At 26.1% G+C, this 27,467-nt stretch overlaps 1 protein-coding gene and 1 long non-coding RNA gene across 5 annotated transcripts; one reads left to right on the top strand and one right to left on the bottom strand.

Moving 5' to 3' along the window:
• Positions 1 to 28: 28 nt before the first annotated feature.
• Positions 29 to 17,882, bottom strand: LOC114129113 (proline dehydrogenase 1, mitochondrial). 3 transcript variants are annotated; one of them, XM_027993745.2, is made up of 11 exons: positions 17,196 to 17,873; positions 14,885 to 15,093; positions 10,986 to 11,038; positions 7,579 to 7,737; positions 4,839 to 4,903; positions 4,586 to 4,761; positions 4,340 to 4,514; positions 3,407 to 3,649; positions 3,065 to 3,264; positions 2,578 to 2,666; positions 29 to 2,496 (listed from the first exon to the last, which is right to left on the bottom strand). In XM_027993745.2, exons 1-11 carry the CDS (start codon positions 17,526 to 17,528, stop codon positions 2,291 to 2,293), a joined length of 1,908 nt encoding a protein of 635 aa, XP_027849546.1. In that variant the 5' UTR covers positions 17,529 to 17,873; the 3' UTR covers positions 29 to 2,290. The 3 variants fall into 3 exon arrangements, 2 of the variants coding, with proteins under 2 accessions (XP_027849546.1, XP_027849545.1); XM_027993744.2 differs by having other exon boundaries at positions 7,579 to 7,749; positions 17,196 to 17,870; XR_003592808.2 differs by having other exon boundaries at positions 2,433 to 2,496; positions 2,578 to 2,880; positions 7,579 to 7,749; positions 17,196 to 17,882.
• Positions 17,883 to 17,931: 49 nt separating this feature from the next.
• LOC114129131 (uncharacterized) lies at positions 17,932 to 25,297 on the top strand. 2 transcript variants are annotated; one of them, XR_007603044.1, is made up of 4 exons: positions 17,932 to 18,679; positions 22,157 to 22,315; positions 22,416 to 22,465; positions 23,892 to 25,297. It is a non-coding gene; the product is annotated as an uncharacterized LOC114129131 (long non-coding RNA). The 2 variants fall into 2 exon arrangements; XR_003592810.2 differs by lacking the exon at positions 17,932 to 18,679 and adding an exon at positions 21,869 to 22,093.
• The last annotated feature ends 2,170 nt before the right edge of the window (positions 25,298 to 27,467 follow it).

Consider the following 27,467-nt stretch of genomic DNA (forward strand, 5'->3'; position numbering starts at 1 on the left):
ATAAATCAAGGATAAATAACTAAACAAATTGATGAGTTAAAAGGTTTATTTAATTTGATGCAAGTTACATTGGTTACAGTAGTCTCTTTAAACCAGAACTTGCTTAATTTTTATTTATCCTAAATAAATTAATACTACACTTTAGTACTGAAGCTGAGTGTCATTAATATGATTAATAATACATTGATTTAATTAGTTTACAATGTTTAAATCGTTAAAACAGTAAATACTGTAAAATCCAAACTTAATCAATTTGGATTAGACACCTCTATATTTATTTTTATTATGCTGAAAAAAATAAAAACACCTTATTGTTTTCAATAAATTTATTTAAGGTGTTAGGCACAGTCCAGACCATGTTCTGTCAAACTGTATTACAAATCCATTTGATAGCTAAATATTGTGATAAATAAAAACTTAAAAAAAAATTATTGTCTTGAACAATGTATTGAAGAAAAACATTTTTCGTATTTCATTATAATTAGTATTATATTTTTAACATAAAATTGTAATATCATAATGAATAAAACAATTTCCAATTGTATAGAATAAAAAATTAATAATCAATTCATATTTGTATAATATGTTATCTATGAACTTTTTAATAAATAACCATAATACTAACCAACATCTGTACATCTATTACATTGTTTACTGCAACAATTGGCAGTTAAGTAGAATCTATCTGAAAACCAATATCAACTACCCTCATAAATCACAAGTATTAGCTATGCGTAATATAATTACTTAATACTTTCAAAAAGACAAGGCAATAAGCTTGCTCTCCTCACATACTGATATACTGGTAATTTCACTCAATTTACCATTTTAAACCAACAACCCTAAATATATGAATCATTCAATGACTTCCTCCAGATCTAAAAATACCTATGATTCATTCATAACTTATCAATATAAATAGTGTTAGTTATTTACTTGTATTATTATTTTACATAATACATTAAAATAAGTAATAACTAATAAATTAGTTGAATAAAAGCTCAAAAAGTTGTATGTACCTTCAACAAGATCATAAATTTAGTATGGAGAGTACTTGAAGTAGAAATTATTTTTTAACAGTAGGAGAAAACTATAATTTCAGTTGAAATAATTTTTTTTTTGTTTGCTTTTAAATTTAGTATCACATTGCTGTTATCTTAAAAAGTAAAACAAAACCTAATATCTTATTAAACTTAGAGCTAAAAAAGTGACAAACCTACATTTTCTTCTATCAGTATAATGCATTTTAATATAGTAATAACTGGATAGGTAAATATAGCATTAGAAATTGTTATGAAATTTTAAATGATAAATAAATCAAACCTATTATCCATAGAATTATAATATAATATTATAAATAATATAAATATTATTTATATCAATCTTAATTAATATTTTGATAATTGTATGTGAAAAAGTGATAAATATATGAGCTTGTTCAACCAGTACATTTTAATTTTTCAAGTATTTTACACTTAATATGACAACCTATTATAACGCTAACATATTATTTGTATTAAATTTTAATATTGTGACAAAATATTATTTTTATTTATGATGGATAATCTTTGTACTAATAAGAAAAAATTATATCAAATTTATAACCATTTATAGTCTTATTTTAAATATTCTTATTCATATTTTTTTTTTATAGTTAATGATTATTACTACAGCTGAAAAAAGACAACAATATTTTCTATAAATATTAATATTTAACAAAACATATTATCACTTATATAGGCACAACTCATTATGGCTTTATATTTCAGTAGCTCAATATTATTAGCGTAGAACTAAATGTTTTGTATAAAATAAAATAACATAACATTTTTTTTTTTTTTTTACAAAAATGTGAAACGAACTATTTTTTATGTATATATTTACTTTAACAATTTATTTATAAACAGTAATAAACTGTTTTCTACGAATAAAGGCCGGCATAAATTTAAAAGCGCAGTTCAATGTAAACCGATTAATAAATTATATCAACATATTGGTAGTTTATTTTTAAGTTTCATTAAGGACGAAAAGAATAAAAATGGAATTATAAAAACATATTTTTCCATCATTTTTAAGTACAAGTTTACGTGTTTAGGTAAGATGAGATTCTGAAATATAAATCAAACTATTATTGCTTGTAATACTGAAAAGTACTGTCTATTCAGATCTAATCGGTCATATAATTAGGTTAAGTTTATATTAGAGGGAGATAGTAATAATATAAGACTAATCGGCATACCATTAGAGAGACTTGCGCTTACTATATGATATTAAGGCTTATATTTCGTTCTTAAACTGGCGTATAATTGCCATTAGGTTTGTAGAAAAACTGCCCACGCAATATGCGTCTGATAAGTTCTTTTCTCAGTAATGTTTTTTCCTTGGCCAACTTCTTTAACACACCCTTGTTCTCCATAGCTCGACGAGACAGGTATGGTAGCACTTCGTTGACTGGGCCATATGGTATATACTTGTACGCTGAATATCCTGCTTGGCCTGTCAAAAATTCAAAAAATGTTATATTAGTTTTATGCTCAGCGGATTGATGTATATTAGTTTAGTATAAACGTAACATACCCAAGGGAAATGTGATGAAGTCACACATGCCAAGCAGCTGTCCGAAGCAGATTACTTTGTCTTCAGGAGAGATTCCAATTTCTTTCATTCTGATAAGTGAGGAAAACAAAAACGAAAAATGTTTTATGAAACAAATTTTAAATTATTATGTTGGTGGTGGTTTTCATAAATGATGAGTACTGTTGTTTTGTTTTGTTTTATTGTTTTGTGTAATATCCATTTCTGCATTTTATTCCAGTAATCGCTATTCCCTTGTATTGGATGGCGTTGGAAATGCTTTTTTAGACACTATTCTATGTGTCTCTGCAAAATTTATCAAATTAACAAACGTAGCCTAACCATTTCTAACCCCGTTTTGATTTTTAACCTACCGCATTACATTTTAGGTATAACATTGAATGATTCACTTAAAGAATTGGACTAATGTCAAAATGACATAAATAAATATATTTATTTAATATATTAGCATTATGTTAATTTTACTCACTGTGATAATGCGAAACGTACGGTATCTTCGTTATGTGATGCAACCATTATACCAATCTTGCTGCAAACATCACCCTGATCTTTCAGTTGCTTAATGCGTGTTAAACACTCAGTCAGTGTTTGATGATAAGTTTCTGTGGTGGCTTCATAAGATGGATTGGTTGGATCAGCATAGCCCAACGCTGCAGCTCTTGCCCTCTCCTGTAAAATACATCATGTTTCATTGGATTTCATTGGATATTAAAATAACTAAATATTAGCCAAACAATTTTACAATATTAACAGTTAATAATCCTTTCTAAATTATATATATATTTTTTATACTACAACTTTAACAATTTACCTGATCAATGTAAGCACCCCTCACAAGTTTAGCTCCAAAATAGAATTTTTGTCTCTTAGCTTGATTTAAATCAGTCTTGACTTCATTAAGTGTTTCTTTTAGGTAACATTGGTATGTGTTAAATACAATAGCTTTTTCTGTATTATACTTTTGCATCAATTCTAGAGTCAATCTAGATATAGCTGGTTGAAAATATGTTTGTTCAGCATCAATCATTATACGGACGTCTAGGTCTTTAGCAGTCTATTTAAAAATTGTAAAAATGAATATAATTAATTTAATTCCACTTTTATCATTTAACATGAGTCATTATTTCACTTTAGAGAATAATTCTTTTACATAATTTGGGGTGGGTTGTTACAAAACATAATTTTTGGTAAATTTTTTTTTTTTTTGTATTTTTAAGTAGTATATCTTTTAAATGACAACATCAAGTGTTATTTTGCAGAAATATATTGAGAGTATTTTTATCTATAAAGATCAAATTTTAAACACCTAAGTAATTTATGTCCGTAATTTATAACTTTAAATAGATAAAGCAAATAAATTTGGGTACCTATTATAAATTTGAAATATTCAGAATAATTCAAATGCTGTCATTAAAAAATATACAACTAAAAAATAGGAAAAAGAATTTAATTTTAGAAAAATGATGTATTCTAATGATTTACAACTATGTAAAAAAATATTTAATTTTCAAAACATTAATTGTTTTTGAAATAATAAATGATACAATTAATGGATCACACTATATAATAGTGGTGCCTAATATAAATATTTTTGAGTTTCACAGATTATACAATGATATCAAGAGCTAAAATGTTTATAAATGTATGCTTGGTTTTTATTAATGAGATGTGAGCCATAGGTTTGCCAACCCTGCATTATAAGTTATGATAGGATTAATAAATAATCCAAAATAGTATTTCATACTTGAACTAATGTGTTAAGTCGATGAACCATATTACGAAACATTTCCTCTTCTTTTTTAGATAATTGAGATAATAATCTGACCATACGACCTTCTTTCAAGCAAGGGACACGAAACGAATCACTTAATTCAGAATTTTCATCTAACAAACCACTCCATGGGAATAAATGAATAACACTAAACAAAAAAATAATAATTTAACTATTTTAAATAAAAACAAACATTTTAAATTTATAAATTAATTTTACCCTTGACTGTCTTTGGTGACTTTTTCCAAAAATTTTTTTGTATCCTTGATTCCAGCTTCAAACAAACGTTTATCTAATTCCTCAAGAGTGAGATGCTGACCAATTACATTACCTTTGCCACCCATAATTTCACTAGCTAATGTACGAGCTCTCATAATTACTTCTGACAATTGTAACTGTGTAATATCAAATAAATATTTTTAGTTTTATGTTGAATTTTTTTTTGATATTTTATTATTATTATTTTATTTACCAAAAGTTGAGGACGTCCAAGAGCAGTTAATTTGATTGCTGTAATTCCTGTTCCATATGTAGCACCTAAAGAGTAATATATAATTAAAATATTTATAAAATAACCATTTATTTTTTTTAAATGTTAATTAACTATACCAATATTATTAAGTATTATTTATTACCAATATTGAATAAATCACAGATGATATTGTATAAATAAATGAATAAATATCAACATTGATATTTTTTTAAAAGTAAGCTATAATAAAAGTGTACATACGATGTCACTATAAAAGTGACAAACACTATCTGATATAAAAATTGTATAGGTACTCAATAATCTGCAAAATATCCTGCTAAAACGTGCTAAAATGTAAAGAGGATGTAAACATACTATTTATTTATTTTTTCTCTGACCCACATTCAAGATAGCAAATCTGGTTTGTTTGCGCTTAGCAAAACCATCTAATATAATTAGAGTTAATATAGCAGTGAACTAAACATAATATGAAATAAAAGTAAACAAAATTACACAATTTGCTTTATTACATTGTTTCAAATTTTTAAGATTTAAATGATATAAAGATTTTTAAATTGTAATAATACCTATTTTACATGATTACTCATAATCATAGCTATAGCAGAGGTAGCTGTAGCATTTTCATATGTTTGGTAGTTATAGGTAAAAAAAATATTATATACATATTATGATGGGACAGGCATAAAGCTAGTTTTAAAATTTTTTTGTGCATGTAAATGATTAGGTATTCTTTTCAATTTTTTTTATGTTTATGGACTATTTCTTCCATTTTATACTTTTTAAAACTTATTTTAATTAATTAATAATTTTATTAATATTTTTGTTTAATATACAACCAAAATTGTTGGGTTTAAATTTACATTATATTACGGTAGTATTGTCTATTCAAATATGCATGTATTTTCTAAAATCACCGGTTAGTTAATTTTTTATGGCAAAAAATAATATAATCAATAATGTCGATACGCGGTTATATCGACACAATATACATATTTGGATTTCAAATTCAAACATTCAGTGTTCAGCGTGTTGATATGGTTTATTATACGCGTTCTGTTTGCGATTTTCTTTATTTTTATATACATAATGCCCTAGTCAAACTGTCAAAGTATCTTTATTTTAGTAATATATATTTTTTTTAATTATTATTTTAAAACTATACAGTGTACCTACTCTCGATTATGGAAATTTTTTGCGTATAAATAATTTAAAATATTTTCGTAATATTATATGAATATTAGAATTAAAATAAAACATGCACTAATTTAATTTTGTTGATTATCAGCGGAATTCGCTTTTCCGTGGATGCCAAGCAACCTATCCGCGAATAATCGAAAGTACACTGTGTATTTAAAATATATATTTGGTGATTTTTTAGTGCAACAAATTCTCTAACCTAACTTATAGGGAATATAAAAATTGAAACATTGTAAAAAGGCCAATAAACAAATAAGTAAGGCTCTTAACTTTGTGTAAAAAATTAATTCACTTCCAACATATTAATGCCTAAGTAACACAAGGTTGATTTTTCTGAACGTTAGTTTGCTGATGGATTTAGAAAGAAAAGTCGCTATATTTTAAAAAATGCTCTTATTTATAATATCTAAAAACATTATATCAAAAAAATAAAATTTCAATTTAGTTAGAAAATGTTTATGATAATTTAATTACTAGGACTCATATTATTTAAAATAATAGCTTCCGCCTTCACCTTGTTATAAAAAAAAAAATTCTATAAATAAACAATGATCTGTAAAAATTTCAAATTTAGAACATTTAATTTATTATCAAACTTTGAATTACATAAAGATTCTAGTGATATCTACACTATATCAACTAATACCGGCAATACCTACTTTAACATTCTATAAATATAAATAAATAGACAATTTGTGTAGAAAATAATTTTGTAATTAAAGACTATTTTAAGCGTTATCAGAGTTACAAAGAATATAATTAGGTATTGTGTTACATAAATCAGTTTTTATTAAGTGATTGAAAATTAACAATGCAACGCTTATAAGTTATAAGTAATACCATAATATAAATTATCAATAGATTGATTATATTTTTTTAGCAAGATATATTTATAATAAAAGCAAAATATTTCTTTCATAACTGTAAAACTAGTTTTCTTATAGTCACAATATAGGTCAGTAAATTGAGAAAAAAAATCTTTTCTGAATTATTCCTTGAGCTATAATGAAGGTCTGACCAACGACTGATGACTATTCTATTATTAGGCATTGGTTTTGTCACAAAACAAAACTTAGTAATGTAAGAACTAATACTAGTGTTTATACAACTTTTGGCTTGACATTTATAGTCAATAATATTGTAATTAAAACAAAATACAAATATTTTTATTAAAATTACATACATGAGTGGGATTTAGATGATTATTTTCAAATATTAATAATATAATAATGAATATTTGGTATACATCCAAAATATTTATTATCTTTAAAAACATTAAATTTTTAAATTTGTATTTGCGTTATAGTTGTTTTTATTTAGTAAAATTAACTATAACATATTAACTACAATTAGCAATATGTATAGACATTATCTTTTAAATAATTTAATGGGAAATTAAGAACATACTTAATTTTATTTATTTCACATAATATTATTTTAATATTTTACTTATCATATACGTTTTTATTTATATTTTTACTATGTTGCTTTATTAATAATAAAAATGTATTATAAATCTTACCGGCTACTGCATGTAGGCAGTTTTGGAATACTTCCATGTTACGTTCACAAGTAGCTTCATTAAGGTAGAAATAGGTTCGAGCACTCTGTACCTTGTACCTTCTGTCTGCAAATTGTTTATCCACATGGTACTGTGGTAAAGAACCTCCAACTGTTTCCGCTGTAACAGAACCTGTCCAATAGGAGCCACCCCAAACACAAATATGCATGCGTTAGTTAAATCAAACACAAAATTAGTTAAAATGGCAGTGTTAAAAATAAGTTGTTAATACATAATAGGACCTACATGTTTTTTTCTTTTCTCTGTCAAATAAAATAGATAATATGACAGATTTGTTACCTATCAGTAGTTTCAGCTTTATGTTGCTAAATTAGAATAAATTCATCTATTATCAAACTTTAAGGTAACGACATATATGTTTACTCTCATGGTACAATATGTTACATAATCATAACTTAGGTAAAAATATTAAAATATTGTTATAAAGAACGATAAAAGAGAAAATAATGATAATATTATTAGCTTAAAGTTTATGAAAGCTAATAGATTAATTTACTCTAATATTTAACTGTCTAAAAATAAATTGGAACTGTTGAAAATTCTCAAATATTTTACTAAGACAAATACAATACATGCAGGTAGAAAGTCCTCTTTAAGTTTTACATTTATGTTTTATAATAAATTATTTGAAATTTGTTATTACTTATTTTATATAATTAAAAAGGCAGACAAAGTGGATTCTGTTCTGTTGTACAGTTAGTTTTGAGTAGGTCAATGTAATGGATGTGTTAAATTTGAATTCAATGATTTATAAAACGATTAACGAGACATTCTATCAGCGAATATTAGTTATTACTAAGTACATTTCATGTTTTTTGATTTCCTATTAAAGTAATTTATTTGACTGTTACAGCAATAGGTTGATTTAGTTTTTGCTGAAAATATTGTATTTTTTATTAAATTATTATAATAATAAAAAATATAATTTATAGCATAAATATTATTTTTATTAACTACACTGCCAAAAAATGGTGTGAATAGGTTTATGAAATAAATGGGTAATAACTTGAAGTTAATTTACATATTTTGAAAATGTAATTATGTATAATAAAAATGCATAGTAATATATATTATAGTATATGTAAAAATTAAACAAACATAAAATAAAATAAAAAAGTTTGGTAAATGAGTACCGTTCTGCTGTACATTAGGTGTTCATTTGATCACTATTATGGATCTGTTAAGTTAGAATTTAATGATGTATCATTGTATACGAAAAACGATTCCGAGCGGAACGGTTAATCAAGTGATATTAATTTTGATAATTAGTAATTTGTTTTACTTTTAGTTTTACAGTAGGTTGACATAATTGTTTCCGAAGTTATTAGATTTATTATGCTATATTATATAAGATATAAATATTAACTTAATATTTAACACAAAATTTAAAAATAACTTTCTGTAAATACCATAAACAGTAAAAATAGATTCATGAACAGCCTAGAAATAGATATTTTAAAATAAATCAAAAATATTATTGCGTAAAATAAAATTCATTAAAGTTCAAGTTCACACTTTTAAATTACAAAAGAATAATTAATATAGAATTATTTATTGTTTAAATAAGTAATTTCTTCCAAATTGGAACTCAAAATAAGTACAAAAAATAATTGTCTTAATGCATCATTTTGACTTAATAGTATTATATTTTTTAAATCCTAAGTATAAAAACAAAATTAATAAAATAATTTTCGCGATTTTAATGAATTTTATCAAAAATCCAACTTTAATGCGCATAAAACATTATTGTGGTTGTAGATATAATAGATACTTATAATTGAAAAAACAACGAAGTATTAAATTTTCAAGCATTTCTACTTAAAAATAATTTTTAATCAACATTTAAAGAAAAAAAACTAAATTGCTTATGTTTATAAATAGATCATAAATATTTAAAATATTTTGAAAATGTTATCGTAAATAAAAAAAAAATAAGTCGACAAGTGGATACCGCTCTGCTGTACATTAGGGGGTGGGGTGGACCTCGGACTAGGGTAGGTTAAATTTGAATGGAATGGTACCATTGTATACGAAAAACGATTCTGAACGGAGATGATTTGTCAGTCTAGAATATTTAACGTTAAATATAAATACAAACAATTTTATGAATTTAGAACTACAAAATAATTTGCAAATATTCATGATTTTGACGAATTTTTGTCGAAATTTGAACTTCAAATGCTAATAAAAAAAATTGTTGAAAATCTAACTGTATATAGATAACACTAACATAAACATTTGGTGAAAATTTCAAGTATTTACAGTGATTAGTTTTTGAATTACAACCATATAAAAAAATCGATTCGGTCGAAAACTGGTTTTGCGTAAAAATTCCCGTTTTTCCGTCATTTTTTTTTTTGTTTTTCTCGATTTTTTTTGAAAACTGTTGGAAAATGTTTACTTTTTACCTCTACGTATAATGCACCAAGAATAATATTCACTTTTCCATCAGAAACCACCCCCGAAATTTGAAATTGAAGCATTATTTCGACTAGTTATGCTGTACACAGACACAAAAACAAAAAAAAAAACAAAACAAAAACATACATCATTGTAAAATCAATACATTCATCACTCCGTTCAGAATCTAAAAAACGATAAAATTAATATTTGAAGAACATTTTTAGTATCAACCATTATTCGTTTTTGAATAACATCAAAAAATGAAATAGATTTTGTCGAAAATTCAATTTATGTAACGTTAAAATTTCTGTATTTCCTTAATTTTTTATTTGTTTTTCCAAATCATTATAAAAATAACCCCCTCCCAACAGGTTGGGAAATATTGTGCAAAAGGCATAGAATGTAATTTATAAACAATAGTACAAATCTGCTATAAATTTTATTTTCTATAAAATTATTTATCTACAATTTTAACTGCAACATTATTATTAAACCTGTTTAAATTTTTTGTATATACTTACTTTAGTTTGTATGTATCAATTTAAAATTTAAAAAAGCAATAGGTACAACCAATTATCAAATCATTTGGCCTTCTCAAAACTTGCTTGTATTTCAGTTAAATAAAGTTTAATATCTTAACACATTATATTCAGCCCGATTACTAACTTAAAAAGTTTAGTATAAATAAATCAATATCATTAATAATTAATTATTATTGAATATAAGGTTTAATATACAGTTGAAATGTAAAGATCCATTTCCACTGCACCTGGCCGCAATCTGCGCAGGAAATTTATTCTTATTTTTTATGTCTGAGCTTATTTAGTGGATTAAAAATACAAATTAGTGCATTTAATAAAACAAATAAATCGAGCAGTTAAATAAAAATTTAAATAAGTGCTATTTGAACAGTAACTTTAAATTTTATATTCATAAAAGTTTACCTTCTTTTTGAGCAGCATCTTGGTCTCTTTTTTCGATTTCTGACATGCTTGATCTAAAAATAAATATTAAATATAAGTTAATTCCATACTACCTATTGCTATTATCGTTATAATAATACTATAAATATGTGTTTTTATACTGATAAATCCAGTACTTAATACTTATAAATACCTACCTACATAAAATAATTTATTATAGAATAATATCTCTACCTATAGATTATAAATGGTGACTTTTTGAAAGACGTTTATTTATAAAATAATAAATCTATAAATAATAAATAATGATAAAACAATTATAAATATACCTTATAATTGTTAAAGGTACGTTTATACTCCTAAATTGCATTATTTATTGAATGAATAAATAAATAATAAATATCAATATTTCAAACTTAAATATAATCTATACCATCAATTATTATTAGGTAAATTGAAATAATGGGTAAAAAGTCCAATGAATTGTAAAAATTACACGCAAAATTTTTCTGCAAGCTCATTGAACATAATATCCTGGTTAGAAACAAATATGATTAAGTATATTATTTAGAAAAATAAATAGCGTGTATTAGAGCTGATTTAATTATATGGCTTTTGTAAAAACCTATAAAATAATAGTAGGTTTAAGATAAGAAAATACTAGTATGCGGGAATGATAATAATCTATGATAAGTCAATTAAATAATTAAATAAGATTTAAACATATTTTTATTATTTAATCTTTTTGGATACCTACTTTTTATAATTTCAATTTTCAATTATCTTATAAATAAAAAAATGGGCGAAGATAGGTTGTATTATTTTATTAAGACACATAAACTCTGGTCAATTGGGATCGCTCGTCCAATATCAGCATATTAAGCTTTAATTGTAACTGGTTATTACTTATTTTTCATTTAAATTTTTATAAGGAAAATTATAACATATTAAATATTGGCTTTAAATAACCCATATTTAATTATAGTTGAGTATATACATATTCAAATAGATAAATAAAAAATTCAGAGAATATGACGTATATCTTACCCATTTATTCATTAATTTGTATAACCTTATAATAAAATAATTTAGTTTAAAATGTATCTATAATAATTGAATTTAAATTTTCATAAAATTAAGCTAATTTAAAACAGGAAAAAGATGTACCTATGCTCATTTTTTTTCTATTTACAACAACTTATAAAAACGTTTTATTGAGTTTTCAACTTTCAAGGTTTTTTATCGAATCAATTTTTTTTGATTGAAAATAAAATATATAAATATTTAATTTAAATTGTCTATAAATACCTCAAGCACAGTCAAAATATTTTGAATAGTTACTTGGTGAACATTTCTTCTACGATCATTTGTTTTTGAAATAAAATAAAATAAACAATTAATTTTCTCAGAAATTGGTTTAACGTGAAAATAATTGTTTATTATTTATTTTTTCGTTTTTGTTTTTCCCGATTAATAAGTACAGGGAATTTTCACCTACAACTTTTAACAACTATTGCCACTTAATTTTAACTTGTAGAACTTTGTACAATAGGAACAATTTAACATTAACTAATTTTGAACACAAGAGCCATATAAAAATCCTCGGTAAATATTAAATTATTATCTAATAAATTAATACAATTTTAATTTTTCTAATTACGACAAATACATCATAGTTTCTCTCGAACTTATTACGCTCAATTCTCTAGCTCCCATCTTTCTGTCAATTATATTTCATTTCTAAAAGAAACGCAGTTCGGCATCGAGGCAGTCGCGATAACGCCGAAGAAAGTATCGAGAAACATGTTTGAAAATGCAATCAGTATTCAAAGGTCGAGTTAACAAGTTGGAAAACGCTGATTTAAATTTGATAAAAGAAAACCACGAAAGATTAAGTATAAAATTCATAAAAATTTTACTATAACTAGTGTTTAAAGTATTCGAAAATGAGTTATCTAAGGTAGCGAGGTATATTATTTTAAATCGAATACATTTGAAAAACACTTTATCTTAAATCATAATTGTTTTTAGTTATTGTATTTTTTATAATAATATTGAAAATATTTAAAACAAAAATCTAAACACAGCAACGATGCATGGTAAATTTATTATTACACGCAATAAGTTTTCGAGAAACATTTTTTTAAATTGTTATCAAATAAATCGATTTTTAGTGTTTTTAAAAATAAATAACTGTAATTACTTAACATTTTTGATTAATTGAAGACATTTTGGTTTTTAAGTTTTTTTTTTTTTTGAAAATTTAATTATATGTAAAAATTGTTATTATTAAAAGCTATAGCTATTTAAAAAATATTAAGCAGACATAGGTTAGATTTTTTTTTTTTTATAACCAATTTGAGTTCTAATTTTGATAAAAATGACGAAATTTGTAAATAATCTTGTAGTTAAAAATCAATGAAATTATTAAATATTGTTTTTCATATGAAATGATTTTAAATTGATTTCAAATTTAGCACATATTCTACTCCTCAATGACAAGGAACATTTAACACCTAGTATACAGTTGAGTAACTACCTACCTAATTTCCTACTTGTATTACTTTTATAAATTTTAAGATTACATTTTTTAATTGTAATTGGTATAACACAATCAACATTATATGGATTCTGATTTTTAATACAAATATTAACATGTTATAAATCTTTGATTTAAAGAAAGTCAACTAGTTTCAATATAAGTATCAAATATAACATTTCATTAGGAAAGAATATGTTCATAAATTATGTACTTGGTAAAAGAATTTAGTATTCATAAAAAAATAAATACATTTAGGTAATAATAAATTAATTACTTTTTAGGATTATTAGGGAATATTAATATTTTTGAGTGGCAATTTTAATAACACATATTCAGAGACCTTTAGATCCCAGGGAGGTGAAACTAAAGCAAATACAATTTTTAATGAGACTTTAAAAGAAGAAACTTATATGTGTATATATTTTAACTAGAACAAAATAATCATAATTTTATTTTATTAATACAGAGTGAACTGTTATTAATTATAGTTTGAATTTGTTATCTTTTTCTCATATATAGAGAACAAAAATGATCATACATAATAGATAAAATTAGTATAAATACCTAGGTAACACATTTTAGCTACATAAAAAAAAAAAATATATATATATATATATATTACTATTACTGGTGGTAACTATGTAAACTATTAATGTACTTAACAATAATTTAGTCCTTGAGTTTAATATATTCTAAACAAGGCAAACAGATTACACGAAATATTTTTCCTTATAAAGTAAAATCTTAATTGAAATGAATTCTATAATTGGAGTTATTCTTATAAAACTTGATTCAAATATTATGTAGTTTAATTGCACATTAAATACATTTGTTGTTCTTATCTTACAGAGTGCAACATTTTTACTTGACAAGTTCATGTTTAGTTTTGTTAATCTTAATGTAGAGTAAATTGACTAATTACAAATTGTAAAGATTACACCATTTTCCAATTTTTCCTTGGTAATTTAATTTTAAAGCAAGTAATTAAATTATTAGTGCAAAATATTAGAGTTCAAAAATGATCATAACGTAATACTTAAATACAAAATGATTTTAAATTGAATTTACATTTAAATTATAAAATTACATGTACTTAACTTCACAGATCTAAATAATATTTGTATTCTACTGATAAGCGAGCTGATAAGTTTAACCAAATACAATATACTGAATAATTATAGATTACATATCCTAATAATATTCCCCTAAGATCTCTTTTTAACTTTGTATACATCAACAAACAAGTCTATTTTATTATAATTTATTGGTACTTGTCTAATATTAAATAATTTCTGTGAACATCTGATAGGTCAATAAACATTAGTGTTTATTTATCTATTTAATAAAATTTAACTTAAAGTTATAACACCATACTTACTCAACTTCTCGTTTTTCTGCCTCTTCTTGACTAATATCTTCTTCAACAGAATAGTCTAATATTGGTTTAACACCAAAAGACCTTAAGCGTTTCAATGTAGGAACAATACGATATTGATCTTCTCCCGCAACAAAATGACCATAAAATGTCATTTTCATCATTAGGGTAAATAATTTTTCACCAAAAACAGCTTTGCAAAGTTTCATGAGCTAAAAAAATTATAAAATATATAATAAATATAAAAATAGAGTTGTGATACAGTAGAAATTGGTTTAAGCAACATGCAAGGGACAAACATTTTTGGATTAATTTAATGGGTAGATTGTTATCCCAGTCATCATTAATATCAAGATATTGAAAAATAATTTAATGTCACATTCACATCAAAATTCACATACAAGGTTATGCAGTAATATACTTTTGATTTCTCACTACCAAATTATCTCAGTTATCTAAAATGAAATTAAAAATATTTATCAATAGGTGTAGAATTAAAATTTAAAATATTTTAGCCTTTAAATCTTTTCAGCTGAGTCAACAGTTATAAGTAAAGTAGATTAGGTTAACCTCCATTCTTCAACCTATTTTAATTCTAAAAAAAAAAAAATAATAATAAAGTATAATTATATAAATAAATTTAATATAGAATTAAATATATCTTAATTTAATAAGTAAAGTAAATACTAGTGCATTTACAAACATTAATGTTTTTTATACATTATATTACATTTAATATATATTATATTTTTTATTTATATCTACTTTAACCTATCATCTAATACCTTTTTTAGCCTGAATAAAATTAAAATAAATGTTTTTTATACATTATAATTTATATTACATTTAATATATATGTATATATTATATTATATTTTTTATTTATATCTACTTTAACCTATCATCTAATACATTTTTAGCAGTGAGTAAAATGAAAAGCTTGCATTTAAACATATTATAAGTTTGGGTTAATAATTATTATAAAATCAAAATTATGATTTTACTAAAATTTCAGATTATAATCTTAAAATCGACCTTAAAACTTCTAGGTTTCAAATTTATTTATTTTATAACCTAATATTATACACAATTATTACAATGATACTGTACTTAACATAAAAAGTACTAGATAAAAACTTAAAACAACTATGATAGTTAATGATATGATCTAGATTTTAGAACAATTTGCTCATTAGATGCTATAAGATATATTGTGCAAAAGATGGTAGAGGTAAATAAATTACCAGTACTTATATATTAAAATTAAAACCAATACCTTTTAAAAAAAAAAAAACCTCGACACCTAATGTATAATACTGAATAGGTATTGAAAAGTTACCAACATAATTTTAAATAATAAGTAAAAAATCATCTTACATCCTATAGGTATCTAGAAATATTCTGACGCATGCAAAATGTAATGTGCAGGCTAATTTTAAATTTTTAGCAAATTTGATATATGGGTTCTATGAATATTCAACCAGCAAACCATGTTTATCATAATAAATACAGAAAACATATTTTAAATATGGTGACTCATTATAATAATATTATCAATTTTTTTTTAATTATTATCTATTATAAAAGGATGAAAAAATATGTACCTAATTAATATAATACATAATAATTGACCAATTGACCTGTAACTTATATTTATTTTTTTAATGTTCTTAATTATTTTCCGGATAACCTTTAACATTAATTAAATCAATACAAATTTAGATTCTATAAATTTTATCAATTTAATATCAATAATAGATTAGAAACTTAAGTAACATAAAAGTTAAGAGGTAGAAAACAAGCATGTTAATTTCAAGTGAATTATTTATCAAATAAAGTTGATTTTCCAACTTGAAAATTAAACAGGTAGGTAGGTAAACCTATAAAAAATAGTTACCATAACGAATATAAATACTAGAATCGATTAGACATTTATTAAATGAAATATGTGAGTTGTATATGGTACAATTGATATAGGAGGGTATCAAAACATTAATTTTGTTTCATCGCTCTACATTAATACATGTACACTACAACACGTCTTAATGAAATAAAATGACTTTGAGTTTTAAACCATCCTACTGTCTAAAGGATAAGCACAGGTAGGTACACAAGTGGCGAGTGTGTATAGGTATAGGCAGTCAATAGACACAAACCACCAGTCACCCCACACACCAGTGTTACACGAACGTGTGCAATCCATACACACGCGACTTACAGAGTGATATGATGTATCTAACTATGCACATGTAACAGTACACACGTATTATACTCGTGTTGAGCGTTACGGATCGAGCCAAAGCGACATGTTTACCTGCATGTTGTTCTCGACGAGGTAACTGGACGAGCATAGCTGGTACACTATGTAAGCTCTAAATATCTCCCAGGTGGTCTTGCTCTTAAACGTGGCCTCTGGGTTGGCGAACGACGTGTCCAGTTGATCCCATTTGGGTTTCGCGTCGACGGCGCAAGCCGCCTGGCCGGACACCGCGCTGCTGTTCCTGCGCTGTTGGTGCTGTTCTGCGGGTCCATTGGCGGTGGATGTGGTCAGCGACCGAACGAACCGAGCGTACACTTCGTTTCTGAGCGGCTCTTGCAATAGTAATTGACTGCACTTACGGGATGTGGATATTTTCAGAAAAGCCATTTAACGGACGATTTGATTGGATCGTTTACACCGATGGACTGTGCGCGTACTTCGTCTGTATTACAATGATTTCGCTGACGGCGCCGATTCGATTACCAAACGTATTTCCGCCGACCGACCCAATTTTAACAGCACGGAACCGTCACGGAGTTGTGTGCACTAGTGAGCGGGCGACAGGCGTTCGTGTGATCCCGTCGACTGGGGCCGCCGGTTGGTTCCTTTGGGTCGCGTACGCGCACGCACTCGCACGCCGCCGTCACCCGAACACACGGACACGCGCTCTCACACGCACACTATAGTTCCCGCCCGCCAGCGATAGCTGCTTATGGCGAATCACACACACACACACACACGCACACACACACACACACACACACACACACACACAAACCGCCGACGTGTGCGCGCGCCGCAAAACTCGCACAAAATTCGACGACGTTGACGCGCGCGCGCGCTCTCCGACTCCGGACGACGTCGGTTTGTGGACTCGCGTAGGACGGGGTGGGGAACGGCCGAGGAGACGAAATTAGAAAACCGTCGACGTGAGGATGCCGTCGTCGGACGGTTTTTGATCGAGCTGTAGCCGTCCGCGAGAAGCACGGAGTTGAACAACGTGTATTGTTATGATTACACGTGTAACGTGCTAGCGCGGGGCGAATTACAGGGACCGAGAAGTATGAACTACAAAAATGTGGGGTGACTAGTGTTAAGACTACGGGCGATAATGTCAAATAATATTATGTCGTCGACGAGCGGGAGAGCGAACTTTAGTGCAAAACAACGTCCGTCTACGGTCGTACGACACCGCCGTAGGACGTGTTTGTGTGTGTGTTACAAACTTACAACGGTACAAGTCGTACGGCTGTTGTACACGAGCGGACAGCGGCGTACGCGCAAGAGCGCCGGTCGCGAAAATTAATTTTGACCCAGTGCCGCCCGCTCAGACGCCGCCGAATTGTGAGTGGCGCGCCGTAATAATGCTGGCGCCGGTGACACTGCAGTAAAACCACCGACGCGGGACGTTTGGCACATTTTTCTTTTTTTAATTTTTTTTTTTTTATAAAATTTCCATCCCACACGGCCTCGATGTCGTATGTCCGTTCGTTTGAGTCGAGGGGTGCGGGTGACGCGACGCTATTTATTGACTATTGGTAATATTATTAACTATTAATTATTAATTTGTATATAATATAATATGTACGTATCGACTGTGCGGACTAAACCTTTAACACGGGTTAAGTTACGTTTTTGCTCCGTTATTACAACACACTCTTATTTCGTTAGAAACAGATCAAGTCTATTATTCTATTTTTTTCTAAAACGTAATGCTTCGAGCAAACGTTTAAACGTCGGTGTTAACATACATTGGTAAACAATGTACATATGATGAAAAGAGAGCCAATTTTTCGTTTTAAATATAACTCCATCGATGATTTTTTTTCACTGTTTAACAATTAAATTTTAGTTTAAAATCTTGTATGTTACTTTCGTCATAAAAATCAATGCTATCCCAATAGCTACCAACTCATTTACCTATAGTTTGATCCGCGAAAAAACTTTTCATGGCAAGTTTTTAATTTTTCCCATAGGCGTGCGCAGACTTCTGAGTCAGGTGTGGCTTAATTTAATCTGACCCCCCCCCCTCTGTCATGGTGACTCAAGAAAAAAATTGTAGAAATTTCCAATACAAATTTCGAAGTGACCTTTTTGTCGGTGACTGAAAAATGTATACAATCATTAAATCATTTTTCATTATTTCACACAATAAATTATTATACAATTCATCAATATTGATTTTAAATTTTAACATCTCGATGGGCAACCAGTATATTTTTAATTATGTAAATATCTATGATTTAGATTTATTTGTTATACTTTCTTAAGTACCAAGTACTGAAGTACCCATTCACGTATAAAAAAAGGCTCAGGTAGGGTTAAAGCTTAAAGCTCAATCAACCATATACCCGTGCGCATGCCTATATGATTTTTCCTCAAACTCGGATTATATTTTTGTTTTACTTATATTAGTATACTGGTATATTTACACATACTTTTACTACGGATGGAAAATTACCCTTGTACAAGTATTTTCTTTAAATCAGTAATTATCTAGTATCTACTTGAACGTCTTGAACTTTCTACAATTTCAAGGTTTATAGATTTTTAGATTATTATAATCTATAAACCTTGCTACCAGAGGCGTTCTCAGAATGTTTCAATGGAGGGGGTGAAAAAAATGGTTACATAATAAGCCGTTAAGGGTTAGCAAAAGTAGATAAAACGTGTATTATTAATATGTAAGAAAATAAATGACCTTGGGGGGATCTATCCCCCATATCCCTCCCGTGAGAACGCCCATGCTTGCTAAAACTTTATATATCTACCTACTAGTTATCACTATTGTCTTATCATTACCACCTATCACTTCTAATATATTATAAGAATTATTATACACTTGACATTTTATTGACTGTTAAATTGAATATTTAAATAGTCCAGCATAAAATAATTGGGTAGGCCCATTTTGTACTGTAGTGTAGTAACTATTAGGACTTATACTTTTTAAATAATAACTAATATTGAGTCGTTTTAGGACAAATCGTTATTGTTACGCGATTTCGCAAAAATTTGAACTTTAAACGCTTATAAAAAAAATGTGACTAACGATTTTTGATTTGTTTTAACTACAATAAGAATAACTTATAAGAAACCTTGTATTAAATTTTCAAGTTCTTTTGGTGACGCCAAATTTTTTAATATATATATATATATTTAAAAAAAAAAATACTTCGATAAATCGAATATTTCAATCAAAATATTTTGAAAATTGAACTGTATATAGATAACACTAACATAAACATTTGGTGAAAATTTCAAGTATTTAAAGTAATTAGTTTTTGAGTTACAACTATATAAAAAATTGATTTTATCGATTTAACTGGTTTTCCGTCACATTTTTTTGAAAACTACTGGAAAATTTTTAGTTTTGACCTCTATAATTGCACAAGGATATTCTGCACTTTACCATTGGAAACCATCACCCAAAATTTGTAATTGAAGCATTATTTCGACAAGTTATGCTGTATTGACACAAAAAAAAACACACATCACTGTAAAATCAATACATTCGTCACTTCGTTCAGAATCTATAGTAATATTAATTGATAGTCTTATAAAGTAAACGATATTCTTCTATCTTTTTGTAGATAGATGTGTGACGTGTGTGTAGCACTTTTTTATATTGTTTTCAGTTCCTGTAGTATCAGTGGTATCATGATAATAATAAATTATTAATAATATAATTTTTACTTGTGATAAAAAAAAAAGTTAAACTGCAGTCAAATAAAAATTGGGCAGGCCTGGGCCTAGTAGGCCTACCCTGTAAACACTCCACTAATAAATACTATTTTTTTTGTGTACACAAGTTTTTCTTAATTAGGTAGGTATTTAAAATCTCGCTTTATCAAAGCAAATGTATGACATCACTGAGCATAAACTGTAAGTTTTTTCCTTGTCAGATTGTCGATTGATAACCATTGTACTGCAGTCTGCCTCTGCAATTCTAATTTTTTAAATTCATCATCTGCAATAAATAATAATGCAATCTCAAAAGAGTACTTAATATCTTATTTTCATGAGGTAGTTGTCACGTTGTTAGTAATCAGTATGAATATTTTTTCTTTAAAGAAATTTAAACGATATAACAATATTAATATATTAATTATAGGTACAATACACGTGTGCGAAATTTTTGTTTTGAATTACAATTAGTATAAACGAACAATAATATGTTAATTGATATATTTCTATTTAATTATTTTTTTCAACATTGACTTTGAACATATCAAATCCAATCATATTTATCTACGTCCTACGATTACGAAACTTCTATGATTGAAGTGTTTGAATACAGATACATTTTCAGATTTGATTTAGCGTGACGTGTTAAGTTAAAGGATTTATAATCACTAAAATGTATTCATGATAAATATTAAAACACTATCTTTGACATAGTTCTATTTCATCTCCACCAATCTCTTAAGGAAATAACTATAAAACTATATTATTTATAGACCTAACGAACCATTTCTTTATGAGTAATATGTATAGAATACATCTTCGAAAGACGTTAACTGAAGTACTTGAACCCTGAACAATTTTACACGTAGATAGTGAAAAGTGAAATATTTTATAATCCATCGGTATTTTTGCTTTATTTCAATCTATTCAATTATAAGATAAAATTCAACACGCTGATACTGCCCATATTGACTTTTTAAATTTATCATATTAAAGCTTAATTTTATTATTATCATTGATATTTGTTTATCAATATTTGGACGAATCACAGCATAGGATGCAAAAATAGGTAGTAAATAGTTATCAGCGATTAGCGTCATACGCTGAAAATTGAAATTTGAAATATTTATTAGTTTAATACTATTATAATATGATAAAAGTCACTGTATTTATTAAATTACTCCATAAATAATAGCACTATGTTCTTTTTAGTGGGTTTCTCAAGTTATAATTACTACTATTCTATTCTATTTTGTGCTATTATGGTAAGCTCTTGCCTGCCAGCTGTTATATTGATTTTTTGTATACAACTGTCTAATTGTTTCTAGATACAATATTGAAAAATAACAATTTTCCGAGAAAAAAATTCACTAGAAAAAGAAATTAACTAGTTACTACTTGAAACAGCTACAACAACAATTATTCAAATCTCCACAACACAAATCAAATAAGTTCTGCAGTATTGTATTTACTATAATAAATTATTGGTAATGTTAAATGTGCACTAATTTGTTTCTGTTATTCTTATTTCATCTTTAATATTTAATTATACCTAATTATAATTGTATTTATTTAATTTGTTTTTAGATTTAAAAAGAAGAATTTTGAGTGATTTAACACTAATGTACGATGAAGAAGTAAGTACAAACTGTTAAAAATAAATTATATAAAATAATTCTTATTCTTATATGTATTATACAATTTAAACTGCGATGAAACTCTTATTTTGTATAATTCATTCCATTATGGATCTGACTAAATATTTTAGTGCATGATAATAACAAGTAAATCCAAGTTTTAATATAGTTATCAAACATACCTACCAATATGTATACATATAAGCTATCCCTGTATAGTTTGTTATATTTTGTTCAAAATGTATTTGTGTTCAATTTGGTTGCCTAATACTAACATTTAATGTAACATATTATGTGGATAAATAATATTTTTGGCTTTTTAATTTGATGGATAAATAAAATTTCTGACATATTATCAGCTTTACATAGCTAGGACACTCAGTGTTGCTTTTTTTTTTAAATATTTAATAGCAGCACTTTTTAAAACTTTTTTTTCGGAGACCCTAAATTTTATGTCTTCTTCATTCTGGACCAAAAACAAACAACTCATAAAGTTTCAATAGTGTAAGCCAAAAACTACAAAAAAGTTTTGTGCTGTTATATTATTCATTACAATACTAATTTCTAATAATAACTAATAATTGGTAATACGGATGAAAAAAAAAAATTTATGTGCATATTTTCCAGTTATTAAAATAATTAATTATTCTATTTTTAATTAACTTATAGAATCATAAATAGGCTTAAAACGTGGTTTATGATTTACTCTATTATTTTTAAAAAAAATCAAGATAATCAGATGAGTAATTTCAGAGAGCATGCATGATAAAGATTCACATTTTACATATATAATATAATACATACATATTTTTATTATGTTTTTGTTTAATACATTATTGTATGCTATTACTTTCAGAATATAACATAGGTCTATTAAAAAAAGAAAAATTGTAATATAGTTATGAGTATGCCTATTCTTTTGTTTTGTTCAAGTTAAGAATTAATGTAGTTAGCAGCATATAATTTTTGTTGGGCAAAAATCACCTTTTTTTTATCCTTATTAAGTCAACCCATAAGTCTACCATGTACATAAAGTGAATCATATGCCTGTACAGTATTCAGTCACTGACCACGCTTAACTTATATAGAGTATAAAGTTATACTTATATAAAGTTGTACTAATTGTCATAATACTATTTTGTACCTTATTTTTTTCTAAAATTGTTGATACCTAATAATAATATATAATATATTTTAATTTTTACTAATTTTATATTGATGAGTTTATATCAACTTAATTTGCATTTAGTAATTAATATATATATATATAATATGAAAAATAAAAAATAATTATTTTGATTTTTGGATGATAAAAGGTTTTATTTAATTAACTGGCTTTTATTTTATATAAATTATGTATAGTTTTTAAAAAGTAGTTTATAGTTTCAATTTATATATATATATATATTTTTTTTTGTATTTTTAGCTAACAAGGATCAACGATATGATTGATATAGGGATGTGCTAGAGTCTCTTAGAAGATTATGATCTATTTGAAAAAACTCACGCCTTTCAAACTCAACATAGATAACCTAATAACCTTGTAACCCCATTGTAATAGAAATTCAACTAAGAAATACAAATATACAATTAAATAGAAGTGGTTGAATTTGAAGTGTATGCACAAGTATATTTCTAGTTATTATCTCCTACTTCTATTTATAGTATTGTTTGTTATGACATGTGAATGAACATTAAATATGAGTGAATATTTTATGTTTATAATCATATTATATTTCTTATATTTATGCTTTGTCCTAGTTTAATATTAATTGTTTAAACATATATGAGTGAATTTAATAAACAATATAACTATCTTTCTATAAGACAATAATATTGCATTGTACGATTTTGGTACCTTAAATTTATTATATAAGTAAATTAAGTAATATAATATGTGTGTGAATTCTTAATACTTTAATTTTGATCAGGAAATGTTTTTAACAAGTATGAATAATTATGTAATAAGTTACTCAAAATAGTATAAATCATTAGGCAATAAAATGTTTGAAATTTTAATGGTTTTTTTCTTAAGAGATAATATATTTTATACTTGCAAGTGTTAAGGTGTATTTATGGATGTTTAATGTTTATAGCAGTCCTGATAGAAGTATGAAATATGAAGACATTTATATTGATAAAGAGTAACTGTGTGAAAATAAATGTAACTTTAAGTGAATTTATATGTTGTTTAAATTAATATCTTTGTTTATAAAATGCACTGACAAACATTATAGACAAAAAGGAAAGACAGATGAACTGAGAGACTTTTTCAGCTTCTAAAAAGCTTTTTTTTTTAAAAAAAAAAAATGAAGGTCATGGGCTATTTCTATTATTTTCATGTGGCCAATAACCTGTCGTCGGCTGCCGATAGAAATATGAATTAGTTAATATGTAATAGTATGGGTATTTTTGATTATTTTGATTATTTGTTAAGTCATACTTGTTAAATATTCTGTTTTTATATATTTTTAAATATAACTAATTAACTATATTATTTTGTAATACAAATATATTATTTAAGTACTTTACATAATAGTTCATTGGATAAAGTTATGTTATACTTATAATATATTTATATGATTTATATTAATTTGTCATAGCCAGCAAAGAAGAGCTTCTAGAGAAACTGTGATAATAATATCCTACATTAACTACCTAATATAGATTATCCCTGTGTTGTCAATTGGGCAGTCTCTTCGTTCAAGGCGCACACCTGTAAATTCAAATATTATATCTTTTCCTTTTTTATTGTACTAAGAATGTACAAATAGTTGAATTTTTCAAATAAAAAAATACTGAGTACTTAACATTATCTGATATGTATATATATATATGGACTATTACAAGTGTATTTTTTCACCCTTTTACTGTTAATATTGTTTAATAAATATAAGTGTTTATAGTTAAATATTTTTGTATCAAAAAAGTATTTATTAACAAATGATAAACAATATAATGTATAATATAATATATATATATATATATTTAATTTCAAACATAATCTATTTAAAAAGATTTATGATATAAGATCACAGCTTTTTTTATACATATACGTATAAATACTGCATTAGACATTTAGTGTATTAGGGTTTTGGAATTCAAAATCCTTATGTTATTATATTTTATAAAATACATTACCAAAACAAATATTGGAAGATAATCAGACAAAATATTATCTCATTGTGTTTATGGTTAGAAAGTTACATAGATCAAAAAATGAATAAAATTCTATATCAAATACTGAATTAACCAATTCTTTATTTCTTCTATGATAAATTATAAATTATGGTTTTATATGTTTTAATTCTATTTTAATAATGTGATTGATTTTGTGTAAAGTCAATAAGGTCCCAGTAAAATTCTACTTTTCATAAAACCATAAATTGTTGAATAAAAATGAATGTATCAAAAATATTTTAACTTTATCATTTGTCTTGAGAAAGTAACTCTTTTTGGGAACTCCACTTAGTGACAGCAGCAGACAGCAGTTCATATAATACCACTCCTACCATAACTATTTTTGACTAAATATTTGATAGGGCTGAAGCCTAATAGACAACAGTAGATGAACAGTTTTCAATTTTGAATTTTATTATTCAGTTTGCAAGAATTTAATAATTTAAAATTATGTAATACCCTATATTGAGTAGGTTACGGTACAGTGGCGTATACAAGGGGGGTGTTTAGTGGATATGATACCCCCCCCCTGAGCCGTATTATATATTACATTATTATTACATAATATACATTAAATATTTATTTCCTATTAAAAATAGGAACATAGGTAAATCGTAAATACAATATGAAGTATAAAATAATATGTATACATATTAATTAATTAAAATAAAAGTTTTAGTTTGTACGTGTTGTATATAATATTTAATGTTTATAATTAACATCCCCCTTCAGAAAAACATAGCTACGCCACTGAGGTACATTAATTATACAACAATAATAATATTATAATATCTATCAACCTGAGTTACCTAACTACCTGGTGAGATTATAAAGTTAACTGATGTAGTGATGTTATAAAAATAGGAATAAGTTTACATTGTAACACCCTTTAGTCCTTAAGAAATTATAAAAAAAAATGTGAGCCTTAAGCATTTTAACGAGTTAAGAACAATGGTACAGACTACAGTTGTGTATTGTTGCCGGGACTTCATTTAAAATTAAAGCCATAAAGTAATTATTAGGTACTCAATGATTTATGTATAATTGTTACTTACAAGTTACAGTTAAGTGATGATACAGTCAAGGTCAATGGTGTGAAACTGTGAACTATGAAGCTTAGTCACAGAATCTAACTGCTACGTTGCCCGTTTGGTAGCTAATTTGCCTTATACCCTTACATTGTATTCTACCGGCGCACAGCTTCAGTCACAATTTCACATAACTAAAGATTTAACGGATCCCCCGTTGGAACTTAGAGTCGTAATATTTCCGGTTAAATTAACATAAGTAATCGTTTGCTCGTTCTCTAGTCCCCATGTCTATCGACTTCCGTCACCAAAGTACTATTTGTCAGTGTTTAAGTCTTTTTTTATCATTACTTCTGAAGAAAATATCATCATTCATTTGGTACAAAATTTAATGGTTTAAAAGTTCATTCTCAAAACTTTTCATACGTACAAAGATAAAAATTAAACAACAAACACCACTATGATGATGATTTAATAGATAATAATGATAATAATAAACTTGTGTTGGTATTCATGGTGTCTCAGTGACTGTGTGAATGTGAATGGTTATTACTTATAAATTATTTAAATTTATTTTCGCATTTCTATAATACGAATAACTAATTGCGGAAAATATCGTTGATTGAATTCTATTGTCAATAAGTGACATTATCTTTAATAATCTAAAAGTTCATTGTCAAGCGACTTAATTAGGTAGGTACCTATACTACTTACTAAATTCAGTAGTTCTAAAAGAGTAATTAAAATTCAATGAGAACAAATTAAAATTATTATTTTTTAGGTATAAAGATAAT

Source organism: Aphis gossypii, chromosome 1, assembly GCF_020184175.1.
Source record: "Aphis gossypii isolate Hap1 chromosome 1, ASM2018417v2, whole genome shotgun sequence".
NCBI lineage: Eukaryota > Metazoa > Arthropoda > Insecta > Hemiptera > Aphididae > Aphis > Aphis gossypii.